Here is a 13,923-nt window from a genome sequence, read left to right as displayed (position 1 = left end):
TGCACAGCCCGGTAAGTCCGGGGCCAGAGGACATAGTGGGGGCCAGGGGCAATGTGGAGCGGGGGGTGAGCTTGGGGCCAGCAGTCACTGCCAGATGCCTGGGGGCCAGGGCTGATTGTGTGGCCCCATGGGTGGAGTCTAAAACCCTGCAGATCGGGGTCAGAACACACAGCCAGAGCCCAGGGCCAGAGGAGGCACTGGGGGAAGTGGGTGAGCCTGGAGTGAGGGCTCAAAGCCCACGGCCGGGGGATGGAGCCTGCTGCCACACAGCTGGAGCCTGCCACTCACCACCCCAGATCTGAAACCCAAGCCCCGCCGCCTGCCTGCTCCTCCAGCATTTCTGGCTCCAGAGGGGGACCGGGCCCAACCCCTACTGGCAGCCCTGGTAGTGGGGCCACTACTTTGCTCCCCCCCCCATCACCACCAAGGAGGATGTGGTCACATGAAAAGCCCCTGGTGGCTGCATGCAGCCACAGTGGCCGCATTTGAGAAATGCGGCCCTAGTTGATTTTCTTAGCCCCTTGCACTTGAATTCTTTTCTCCTACACTAAGAACAGATGCTGAAGTTTTAATATATTCAAAAGTAGTTTTTCCCCTAAACTCAGATTTACCCAAATGGTCCCGATTTTCCTCAGCAGACCCCTGCCTAGCCTTGATTAGCAGATCTCTTATAGACTCATAGACTTTAAGGTCAGAAGGGACCATTATGATAATCTAGTCTGACCTCCTGCACAATGCAGGCCACACAATCTCACCCATCCACTTCTATAACAAACCCCTAGCCTATGTCTGAGTTATCGAAGTCCCCAAATTGCGCTTTGAAGACCTCAAGCTGCAGAGAATCCTCCAGAAAGTGACCCGTGCCCCATGCTGCAGAGGAAGGCGAAAAACCTCCAGGGCCTCTGCCAATCTGCCCTGGAGGAAAATTCCTTCCCGACCCCAAATATGCCGATCAGTTAAACCCTGAGCATGTGGGCAAGACTCACCAGCCAGCACCCAGGAAAGAATTCTCTGCAGTAACTCAGATCCCATCCCATCTAACATCCCATCACAGACCGCTGGGCATACTTACCTGCTGATAATCAAAGATCAATTGCCAAATTAATTGCCAAAATTAGGCTATCCCATCATACCATCCCCTACATAAACTTATCAAGCTTAGTCTTAAAGCCAGATATGTCTTTTGCCCCCACTACTCCCCTTGGAAGGCTGTTCCAGAACTTCACTCCTCTAATGGTTAGAAACCGTCGTCTAATTTCAAGTCTAAACTTCCTAGTGTCCAGTTTATATCCATTTGTTCTTGTGTCCACATTGTTACTAAGCTTAAATAATTCCTCTCCCTCCCTAATATTAATCCCTCTGATATATTTATAAAGAGCAATCATATCCCCCCTCAATCTTCTTTTGGTTAGGCTAAACAAGCCAAGCTCTTTCAGTCTCCTTTCATAAGACAGGTTTTCCATTCCTTGGATCATCCTAGTAGCCCGTCTCTGAACCTGTTCCAGTTTGAATTCATCCTTCTTAAACATGGGAGACCAGAACTGCCCACAATATTCCAGATGAGGTCTCACCAGTGCCTTGTATAACGGTACTAACACCTCCTTATCTTTGCTGGAAATACCTCACCTGATGCATCTTAAAACCGCATTAGCTTTTTTTAACGGCCATATCAGATTGGCAGCTCATAGTCATCCTGTGATCAACCAATACTCCGAGGTCCTTCTCCTCCTCTGTTACTTCCAACTGATGTGTCCCCAATTTATAACTAAAATTCTTGTTATTAATCCCTAAATGCATGACCTTGCACTTTTCACTATTAAATTTCATTCTATTACTATTACTCCAGTTTACAAGGACATCCAGATCTTCCTGTATGATATCCCGGTCCTTCTCTGTGTTAGCAATACCTCCCAGCTTTGTGTCATCCGCAAACTTTATTAGCACATTCCCGCTTTTTGTGCCAAGGTCAGTAATAAAAAGGTTAAATAAGATTGGTCCCAAAACTGATCCCTGAGGAACTCCACTAGTAACCTCCTTCCAGCCTGACAGTTCACCTTTCAGTATGACCCGTTGTAGTCTCCCCTTTAACCAGTTCCTTATCCACCTTTCAAAGGAGACCTATATTACTCCAAAAGGGATTTATGTTAAATGTAAAACTGACTGTTGATTTAAGGCCTGGCCTGACAAAAGATGCATAGCACATAGTACTGAGAACGTAGCTAAATGTTGCAATGTAATTTCTGTCACAAAATTAGAAGTATGGAGCTTTTATGAAGCAAAATTTCATAAATGACTCTCCTAACCCTTTCTGAAAGATAGCCACTGCCCCCCTTACCAGGGATGAGGTCTTCAGGTTCTCCACCATATTTATTCCTTCTTTTAAGATGCCACACTTCAGCCATATATACCATGGTTCTCATCCCTGCCCTGCTCTGGAATCCATCTGTATTACTGCTTGAACATCTGGCAGGGACATTTGCCCTAGTAATATGATACTGACCAGTCACCTTCTATGCATAGGTACTTCTGGGGGAATTCTGCGCCACTGCGCAATGCAGAATTTTGCAGAAATTAATGTTGTGCATGCAGAATTTCCTTTCCCCCACAGAAATTGGCTGCAGTGCTGCTAGCCACCATTAGGGGCTGCTGGACCTGGCAGAGCCCAGCTCGCACATAGAAGACACTGCTGTGGGAAGGGAGAGAAAGCTAGTGGATTCCTGACAGCTGCAGTTCCCAACATGCCCTGAGGGAAGGAGAGGGCAGCGCGCAGGAAACTCCATGCAAACCTCGGACCGAGCATCAGGCTGTTTCTTCCTCTGGATCCCTGGGCTCTCTGGGTGGAGGGGGGTGTCTGGGCTGAGAAGTGGGGCACAGCTGGGCTCTGGAGAGGAAGGGTGTGAGTATCTGGGCAGGGGGCCCCATGGCTGGGAGGGGGTTCAGGTGTATTGGCTGGGGGGACTCCACGGTTGGGCTGTGTGGAGGAAGGGATTGTGGGTGTCTGGCCCCCGGCTGGGCTTAGGGCAAAGGGGCAGAGAAACAGGAACTGGGTTGTCATGGGGTTTCTTTAACTCTCTACTCCTGGGGGAATTTTTGTGTGTGTCTGTATTGTTAAACATAGTTGCTGACAGGTATTTTAAAATAAATTACCAAAATACACCTCTACCCCGATATAACGCAACCCGATATAAACGAATTCAGATATAATATGATAAAGCAGTCAGTGCTCCGGGGGCCGGGGCCGCGCGCTCCGGTGGATCAAAGCAAGTTCGATAAAATGCAGTTTCACCTATAATGCAGTAAGATTTTTTGGCTCCTGAGGACAGCGTTATATCGGGGTAGAGGTGTAATTGAAACTATGTACTGTTATTTTGACAAATAATATTTGTAGAATTTTTAATTTTTTGGCACAGAATGCCCCCAGGAGTAACCCCTGGAGCCAAAGGCACCACTTCCATTGTGCTTCTGACCAGAAACTAAGCTTGGTCATTTTCTTGGCCTAAGGCTGTATAAATTCTATTGACTTTTGGCAATGTAGCAACTAGTTTATTAAGCAAATGTTATTCCCTTTTTTTTTAAAGTGTCCTTTAAAGGAAAATTGTAGTGACCAAAACATCTGGTTACAAAAGGAAGGGAAGAAAGTACTGAATAATCTCCGGTCACATGTAACTCACAGATTAATCTGGTTTGTATGTGAATTCCAGTGGTTTGGGATCATACAGCCTCCAAACTGTTTATGTGAGACATGTGTTTTTCCTGTTGCACTGCAGTAATTGTTTTGCTGGTCTGGGTGATGGATGATGGAGAAGGTTGTGTCTGGAAATGTGCTCAGAAGTTGACAGGAAGCTGAGAGGGCCCTTGCCAGCACTTCCTTCCTATAGATGAAGGGAGGAGGGAATGGGGAAAAAACTTGGCTGTCTCTGACCCTGAGAAAAGTCTAACCATTTCAGATGGATTACATTAAAATATTTTAATCTTTCTAAAGATTAAAGTATCCTTCTTCTTTAACTCCCACCTAAGTGGTAGGCTCAGTGGGGCTTACGAGAATTAATTGTATTGAGGTCTTAAAAGTTGCAAGGCAGCTGTAGAATCAGAATCAGGTGTTGGAAACTGAACAAACGGAAAGCAGATTTCAGAGATTTCCAAATAGATTGTCAGCCTTATTTGCAACAAAGCTGGCAAACCACAGGAACATAGAGATTTCCACAATGGATCAGACCCAATGTCTATCTAGTCCAGTATCCTGCATCTGACAATGGCCAGCACCAGACGGAGATGTAAGAACACCCCAGTAGGTATATGTGGGATATCATGCCCCCATGAAGATCTCATCCTGAAGCACAGGGTTTAATATCCCTCCCCAAATTCTGTTGTCATTAATTATAGCAACTTCAGATATTATTGAGCTCCATATAAATACCCAAGGCCTTTTTAAATCTTGTTAAGCTTTCGCCCTCAATGAGCAGCCCAGGAGCATTCTGGCCAACCATTCCACCTCTCTCAATGGAGACAAAAAAAGATTTGCCTAAGGAGTTTTCCCTTGCACAGAGTCATCCTAGCACGTATTGTCAAAGACACTAAACTTTTCTCCCTCACACACTTAATTCATCCGCCCCCTATAACCTCCTACCATGGAGTCATCTTCCATCCATATCAACAAAAACACACAGAGGACACTCAAGAGTGGGAACTCTCTCTCCTCTAGATCAGTGGTTCTCAACCAGGGGTACACGTACCCCTGAAGATTCACAAAGGTCTTCCAGGGGGTACAGCAACTCATCTAGGTATTTGCCTAGTTTTACAATAGGCTAAATAAAGAGCTCTAGCAAAGTCAGTACAAACTAAAATTTCATACAGACAATGACTGGTTTATACTGCTCTATATACTATACGCTGATATGTAAGTACAATATTTATATTCCAGTGGATTTATTTTATAATGATATGGTAAAAATGAGAAAGTCAGCCATGTTTCAGTAATGATGTGGCAGTGACACTTTTGTATTATGTCATGTCTGATTTTGTGAGCAAGTAGTTTTAAAGTGAGGTGAAACTTGGGGGTACATAAGACAAATCAGACTCCTGAAAGGGGTAAAGCAGTCTGGGAAGGTGGAGAGCCACTACCCTAGATCAAGAACTGGACGCATATTAAAGAGGGGGAGGGGACCTCTCACTGTTCCTCCACATCCTAGAGGGAATTTTTCTAACATTTCCCACTGTTGCACCACCAGGTCCGCTCCGGTAGTCACAACAACGGTAGGAGCACTAGTGCAGAAAGGGCTCAGGCAGCCACGAGGCTTTTAAGCACTATGTCGACTTCCCCTGCTCCTTGCAGGTCTGCGTGATGTAGTGCTGATAGTGGCCACCAGCACCTTGTCTACATGAGGATTTTCACTGTCACTATCAGAATGATAAAATTTCCTCACGTAGATAAAGTCAGAGACAGACAAACCAACCTAAACAACAACAAAAAAAACCCAAATCAAAACAAACAAACAAAAAAACCCAGAAAGAAACAGACTCACTATTCCTCTCAAGGAAAAACCAAAAGAGCAAGTAGACTGAGCTTTCACAACAGCCTCTTCTTTGAAAAAGGAATCTGACCAAAAAAATAAAGCTCCTCATCCACAGAGAATTGGAAACAATGAAACTAGCCCTCATATCAGAATAAGAACAGCTCTTTACACATCAAAATAAGTGCACAATTGAATAGGCGTCCGACACTTTATAGTCAGTGCTTCTAGGTTCATAGAGTCCAATGCCAAAAAGGCCAAATGTGTTCTTCTAGCCTGACTTCCTGCAGGGGAGGGATAGCTCAGTGGTTTGAGCACTGGCCTGCTAAACCCAGGCTTGTGAGTTCAATCCTAGAGCGGGCCACTTAGGGATCTGGGGCAAAACTCTGTCTGGGAATCGGTCCTGCTTTGATTGAGCAAGGGGTTGGACTAGATGATCTCCTGAGGTCCCTTCCAACCCTGAGATTCTATGATAACATAGGCCACAGAGCTTCCCTGAAATAACGTCTGTTTGAATTAGAGCAGATCTTTCAGAAGAACATCCAATCTTGATTTTAAAATTTCAAGCAAATCCACTACAACCCTTAGTAAACAGTTCCAATGGTTAATTGGGACATGATGCCATTGGTTTTTTTATTACACATTTGCTGCACATTACTTTGTAATCTAACTCTTTCGTTAGAAGGATAATTACTGCTGACACATGACTGAATAACAGAAAAACTAGATGATAGATAAAACTGAATGATCACTTGTATAAGGCATTGGAATTAAAACCGCATATTCTTGTGCATAGATGGGGGTTGTTGAAACAGTACACTTGTCAAACTTTTTTTTTAAATCAGAGTCTAATTCCCAACATTCTGACAGCTGACTAGTCTCAGAGAAAAAACAATGAGGAGTCTTGTGGCACTTTAGAGACTAACAAATTAATCTGGGAAAACTAAGAAATTTATTTGTTAGTCTCTAAAGTGCCACAAGGACTCCTCGCTGTTTTTGAGGATACAAACTAACATGGCGACCACTCTGACACTAGTCTCAGAGAGTGTTGAAGGTCCAGTCACCTTCATGGTACATTGCAAAATCATAGATGCAAGATGCATTTGACTGGTTCAGCACTTGATTCACTGTTTTTGTTTTATTCCTGTTTGGTGTTTAATTTTCTGACACTACAGAAATTAGTAAAACATGCACAAAGCAAATCTTGCTGACCAAAACGTTACAGATAGATCTGAGTGCCTGCACAGGCAGAAAACTCACCATCAGTGTGGTCACTTGGGCTGCTCTCCTGATTCATCCTTTCTAGATGGACACCAAGTTAAAATGTTGAGCTAAAATGGTGCACTCAGTGCTCTCAATTCTGAAAGGAAAAATGCAGAGTTACTGACAAAGAAAATACTAAGTTTGCACTTCATAAACTAAGGGGTGATTGACCCTCGGCAAAGTGGGGGAGAAAGTGCCCTGGGATCTATTTTCTCATAGAAACTCCAGCACACAGTTTAAAGGATGAGGGCCCCTAAAGGTATATCTGCACTGCAGCTGGAAGATGTAATTCCCTACGTGGGTAGACATAGCCATGCTAGTTCTGCTCAAACTAAAAATAGCAGTGTGGCCATGGTGGCCCAAGCAGCAGGTCATGCTAGCCACCTGATATAATCCTACCTGACATGAATTTAGGCAGCCAGCTAGTGCCGCCTTGGCCATGATGCTGTTTTTAGGCACTACCTCAAGCAGAGCTAGTGCATGTAGATCTAGCCAAGCTAGGAATCACACCTTCCAGCAGCTGTGTAGACACACGCTGCATGAGGAATTATTCATCTAAACCCACAGTGGAAGATATCACCTCAATTATTCCTGCATATTCAATAATGCAGCTTGATTTCTACATCAACGTAACATTAAGTTTTAGGTTCATATTTCACAGACCTCAGTGTAAGTCAAAGCCTCATCTTGAATGTTATCTATTTGTCCCTGTTAACAAAATCAAAACCTACATAACTTTCCAATTTTGCAAACTGTTGATACCAAAATCATGTTTGCATCATAGTTACACTGCCCCACTTCCTTGTTTGCTCACCCATCCATTCATTACATCTTGGCTGTGGCTGGGAATAGAACCCAAATCTCCTGAGTCCCAGTCCAGTGCCTTAACTACATCCTTCCTGCTGACTCACATTAGAGGATTGTTTGTCAGGAAATTCCCCTCAAGAATACCCAGATTTAGTGTTCTTGCAAACAGCAATGCACAGAATAAAAATATACTAGGAAAGAGAAGGGATTTAAGTTTTTGGATAACCTGTTAAAGGCTTACTTCAGGTCTGTGTACTTTTTGAGTGTTATAAATACAATCCATGTGAAGTGAATGGTAGTCTCATGAGCACTTCAGAGGACAATATGCAACTGTAGAAGATGACTTACCCCAGGGTTCTAGTGAGATATACACATCACTCTGAGGGTGTCACTCACACAGTTTACACTGTCACCAGAAACTGTCAATAAAATTATAGTCTTCTATTGCAGATGGATAAAGCTGCTCCACACAAATACATACAGTGTATCTTCTACACCAGGGGATGGATGTCTGACCTGGGAGCGCAGGAAGTGTGCTACCTGCCAGGGGCCTGTATCCAAGACATTACTGAAGGACTGCCGAGGATCATCCGGCCCTCTAACTACGATACCATGCTGCTCATCCATGTGGGCATTCATTATACTATAAGGTGTAAGACTAAGCAGATTAGAAGTGACTACAAGGCTCTGAGAGTTAGGGTCGGGGAATTGGAGGCACAGGTGGTGTTCTCATCAATCCTTCTGGTCAAGGGTAGGGGTCCAGGCAGAGACAGACACATCCTGGTGGTGAATGTATGGCTGCACAGATGGTGCCACCAGAAGGGCTTTGGCAACTTCTTTCATGGGATGCTGTTCCAAGAAGGACTGCTAAGCAGAGATGGAATCCACCCATGAAGGAAAAGGAAGAGTATCTTTGGACACTGACTGGCTAACTAGTGAGGATGGCTTTAAACAAGGTTCATCGGGGCAGAAGACAAAAGCCCACTGATGAGTCCAGAACATGGAGACCTGGGTGAAGAGTCGAAATCTGTGAGGAAAATGGACAATTATAGAAGGGAGAAAGTAGAGACAAGAGGGAATATAAATCTAATGAATATCTTAGATGTCTGTTTACTAACGCAAGAAGTATGGGAAAAAACAGGAAGAACTAGTGAATAATCACAATTATGACATAACTAGCTTCACAGGATGGGATAATTCATATGACTTGAATGTTGGTATTGAAGGGTACCACTTGTTCAGGATGGACATGCAGGAAAAAAGGGAGGAGGTGTTGCCTTGTACATCAAGGACATATACACTTAAACTGAGGTCAAGATATAAAGTGGGAAGCAGACCTGTTGAAAGTCTCTGAGTGAGGATGAAAGGGGTAAAAAAAAAAAAAAAAAAGTGATGTCATGGTATGTGGTCTACTACAGGCCACCTAACCAGGAACAAGAGGTGGATGAGGCTTTTTTTAAACAACTAATAAAATCATCCAAAGCACAGGACTTGGTGGGGACGGGGGATGTCAAGTGCTCACAGATCTGTTGGGAAAATAATACAGCCAGGCACAGATTATCCAATAAATTCATGGAATGCATTCAAGACAGTTTTTAGTACAGAAGGAGAAGAAAGTGATCGGGGAGAAACTGTTCTAGATTTGATTCTGAGAAATATGCAGGAACTGGTTGAGAATTTGGGGTAAGGCAGCTTGGGTGAAAGTGATCATGAAATTACAGAGTTCATGATTCTAAGGAATGGTAGGAGGGAAAACAGCAGAATGAAGATAATGGACTTCAAGAAGGCAGACTTTAGCAAACTCAAGGAGTTGGTAAATAAGGATTATAATTCAAAATGATCTAGACAAACTGGAGAAATGGTCTGAAGTAAATAGGATGAAATTCAATAAGGAGAAATGCAAAGTACTCCACTCAGGAAGGAACAATCAGTTGCACACATACAAAATGGGAAATGACTGCCTAGGAAGGAGTACTGCAGAAAGGGATCTGAGGGTCATAGTGGATAGCAAGCTAAATATAAGTCAACAGTGTAACACTGTTGCAAAAAAGCAAACATCATTCTGGGATGTACTGGCCGGAGTATTGTGTGCAGCCCAACAGAGAGGGGTGGCACGTCCAGCTCTTCGGTGGCAATTCGGCAGTGGGTCCCTCACTCCCTCTCAGAGCAAAGGACCTGCCACCGAATTGCCGCCGAAGACTGAAGCGGAGGCAGTAGAGCTGATCACAATCGCAGCTTTTTTTTTTTTTTTTTTTTTTTTTTTTGCTCATTGGGGCGGCAAAAACCCTGGAGCAAGAAGCAATGGGCTTAAATTGCAGCAAGGGAAATATAGATTAGACATCGGGAAAAATTTCCTGTCAGGGTAAGCACTGGAACAAATAGCCTAGAGAGGTTGTGGAATCTCCATCATTATAAGTTTTTAAGAACAGGTTAAACACCTGTCAGGGATAGATAATACTTAGTCCTGCCTCAGTGTAGGAGACTGCACTAGATCTATCGAGGTGCCTTCCAGTCTTATGTTTCTATGATTCTAATGGCTCTGTGTAAATATATCACACTAAGATGTGACTTCCTGCTCCCTACCGTGGTTCTGTGACCCCCAAATAGGTTGGCAGCACAAGAATGCAAGGATGGGAGGATCCCATTAATCCTCTCTAGAAAATAGTGACATAAGTACATTATTAACCAGTCCAAGCAAACACCCCCACTGAAATGGCACAGGACCCTCCGAGGAATATGGTCTTATTTAGTAGTCAGTGGCATGAGGTCCAGTGGCATAAGATCCAGACTACAGTCACTGGCACAAACACTGAGCATTTGGGCAGATTTTCGGAACTCTGACAAGATTTCTTTCAAATTCCTTTTTGAATTTAGCTGAGTAATTCCAGAAGTCCAACTCTGTAACAATTCTTACCTATTGGCAATATTCTTTCAGCGAGCAGCCATTTTAGGAAAGACCACTGCATACAATATCAGGAGTCACGTTCAGAGATCTATAGAATAGTTTTTAAAATGACATTTTCAGCTCCTGCTCCCCACAAATACTTCTTCTATTTGTTAGTCGGAACCCTGAGAATATCCCACTGTGGTGACTCGTGAGAGGGGCACAACGCGTCAAGTGACCCTCCAGCAGGGTCAGGTGCCCACAGCAGCTGGCCCAAGTGGGGAGAGGAAGGAGTGGTGCCAGAGCTGGAAGGGAAGAAGCAGGACCAGAGCCTCCCCTCTTTCAGCAATTCTGCCTGGGACGCTGCCCGGTGCAGTTCAGTGGCTGACTGGGAGAGTGCACCTGGCTGCGGCAGCAGCAGGCTGTCCCCCATCTGGGGACAGGAGCCGACTCTGAGCATGCCAGGGAAGGCTCAGCCACTGTCCTGGAAGCCAAGTATTGTGAGATGGGGAGAACATGGGGGCCCCTGCTGGGAGTGGGGTGGAGTCACATGGGGAGGTCATGTGGGGAGGTCACATGTCCTCCCCTTTTAGCTGGTGCCCCCTTTGTGTCCCTCCAAGGAGTCACCTACCAGGGAAACTCGTACTGACACTGCTCTATAGCCACATTGTCTGCTGAGAAATAAATGTCTCTCATTTTCACTTAGGTGTCGATCACACTGCTTCTGCTGCATTGCCAGTGTGTGAAGAAACAGACTGGGAATTAGCGCCATGCAGAGCACTAATCAAATCCCATTGTTTTGTGGGTCACGTATTATGATTTGTGGAAAATGCCTTTTTCTTGGATACTTTCAGGAAAAACAGGCAAGTCATATCTCCATTTTCGCTACTGCCTCAAAACTATGTAAAATAGGATGGAACTTGTCATTCTACATATTCTGCTTGGATTATTTTTATTGCATAGAGCCCTGAGAATCTAGCCTAGTAAAACAGTAATCTAAGAAATTATTTAACATACAAACTCTTCACATTTGGGCTGCACACAATGAGACTAGGTATCCCGACGTAATGTGATGTTTGACATGTTTAGCTTCAGTGCAAAGAAGCTATACAGTTAATGGCATTCCCTCCCCCCACCGCCTTTTTCCGACCGTGACAGCCTGGGGAACCCTGCTTTTTGTACAATACCTGTTTTTAGTTTCCCTCTGCAGCCGTTTGCAATTTTTCACGTCATTGACATTAAACGGACAGGTCCCATAATTCATTAACATTTCTTGGCAGAAAAAAGAACCTCTAGACACTGCTTTTATTTTTGTTGAACAGTAAAAATCACAATTTCTCTTCTGTTTGTGGTTTCTTTCTAGCCTGAGGTTTTTAAAAAAAAAATTCTCTCTTTTACATCATATTAGAGTAATTTTGGAGTGGATGTTAAATTTAGTTCAATTGTTCTCCATGCAGAGTGGTATTATCTCATTTCTCACTACACGTCTGCTATTTTTACATTCAGGCTTGAGTTTGATTGCGCACAATGGGTTAGTCTAATCAACGTCTGAGCCTAGTATGTCCAGAGGAAAATGTCTCTGTCTTTGGTCTTGCATAGAGCTCAGTTCCAACAGACTTCACTAGTTTTGCAGTGGTTAATAATGACACATTAGAAACAGACCATTGTCATCGTGTACATATTGTGTTTGAGTGTCTTCAAAAAGTTCCTTATAAATAAAGCTATATGGGAAAGTTAGAGGAAAAGAATTCCACAAACAGCTTCTTCACTGCAGAGTTTAACCAATGATTTCCCCACTCCAACAAGTATCTCACTGGAAGCTACCAAGAAACTGTCACCCTGCCGGTCTGTTGGTGTTGTGAGAGCTATAGTTCATGGCTGTGAGACCACTCCAATTACAGGTTTTGTTCTGGATTTTTTAAAAAACAAAATGTCATAATGAGTTTCACAGTAATTTAACCAATCAGTTTGCAGAATTAAAATGATTTGAAGTCAGCTGCATGAATGCTTAGCTCACCTGACAGCCCCAGGGCTATGAGAGGGGAGGAAGGGAGTGCTCCAGCTGTGAGCCCCACATGGGGCTGACAGTTCAGACTGTCAGTGCGGGGCAACAGGGCTCCAGTGATGTAAATAACACAGTGTCAACACTGACACTGTGTCACCCTAACTACACTGACTTAAGTGTTACACTTCTCTCGGAGGTGGAGTTATTAAGAAATTCCACCACGATTTCAACAGCTTCCACCCCACCATCAACCTCAGCCTGGACCAATCTACACGGGAGGTCCACTTCCTAGACACCACGGTGCAAATAAGTGATGGTCACATTAACACCACCCTATACCGAAAACCTACCGACCGCTATGCCTACCTTCATGCCTCCAGCTTCCATCCCGGGCACACCACACGATCCATTGTCTACAGCCACACACTGAGGTACAACCGCATCTGCTCTAACCCCGCAGACAGAGACCAACACCTACAAAATCTCCACCAAGCATTCTCAGAACTACAGTACCCGCACGAGGAAATAAGGAAACAGATCAACAGAGCCTGTACCCAACATGTACCCAGAAGCCTCCTACTGCAAGAAAAACCCAAGAAAGAAACCAACAGGACTCCACTGGCCATCACATACAGTCCCCAGCTAAAACCCCTCCAACGCATCATCAGGGATCTACAACCCATCCTGGACAATGATCCCACACTTTCACAGGCCTTGGGTGGCAGGCCAGTCCTCGCCCACAGACAACCTGCCAACCTGAAGCATATTCTCACCAGTAACTGCACACTGCACCATAGTAACTCTAACTCGGGAACCAATCCATGCAACAAACCTCAATGCCAACTCTGCCCACATATCTACACCAGCGACACCATCACAGGACCTAACCAGATCAGCCACACCATCACCGGTTCATTCACCTGCACGTCCACCAATGTAATATACGCCATCATATGCCAGCAATGCCCCTCTGCTATGTACATCGGCCAAACTGGACAGCCTCTAAGGAAAAGGATAAATGGACACAAATCAGATATCAGGAATGGCAATATACAAAAACCTGTAGGAGAACACTTTAACCTCCCTGGCCACACCATAGCAGATCTTAAGGTGGCCATTCTGCAGCAAAAAAACTTCAGGACCAGACTTCAAAGAGAAACTGCTGAGCTTCAGTTCATCTGCAAATTTGACACCATCAGCTCAGGATTAAACAAAGACTGTGAATGGCTTGCCAACTACAAAACCAGTTTCTCCTCTATTGGTTTTCACACCTCAGCTGCTAGAAGAGGGCCTCATCCTCCCTGATTGAACTAATCTCGTTATCTCTAGCTTGCTTCTTGCTTGCATATATATACCTGCCCCTGGAAATTTCCACTACTTGCATCCAATGAAGTGGGTATTTACCCACGAAAGCTCATGCTGCAAAACGTCTGTTAGTCTATAAGGTGCCACAG

At 44.4% G+C, this 13,923-nt stretch overlaps 1 protein-coding gene across 4 annotated transcripts in view; it reads right to left on the bottom strand.

The window, feature by feature from the left end:
- The window catches only part of EXD3 (exonuclease 3'-5' domain containing 3), a 580,991-nt gene that overhangs the window by 462,876 nt on the left and 104,192 nt on the right, over nucleotides 1-13,923 (bottom strand). For 3 of the 4 annotated variants that reach the window (XM_039506699.1, XM_039506700.1, XM_039506701.1), the window contains exon 3: nucleotides 6,771-6,870. In XM_039506699.1, coding sequence (XP_039362633.1) covers nucleotides 6,771-6,807 — 37 coding nt within the window. In that variant the 5' untranslated portion in view covers nucleotides 6,808-6,870. Of the gene's footprint in view, nucleotides 1-6,770; nucleotides 6,871-10,494; nucleotides 10,574-13,923 lie in introns of all 4 variants that reach the window. The other variant, XM_039506698.1, reaches the window with a different exon arrangement.

Source organism: Mauremys reevesii, linkage group 19 (assembly GCF_016161935.1).
Source record: "Mauremys reevesii isolate NIE-2019 linkage group 19, ASM1616193v1, whole genome shotgun sequence".
Lineage (NCBI taxonomy): Eukaryota > Metazoa > Chordata > Testudines > Geoemydidae > Mauremys > Mauremys reevesii.
This window is presented reverse-complemented; position numbering and strand designations above follow the sequence as displayed.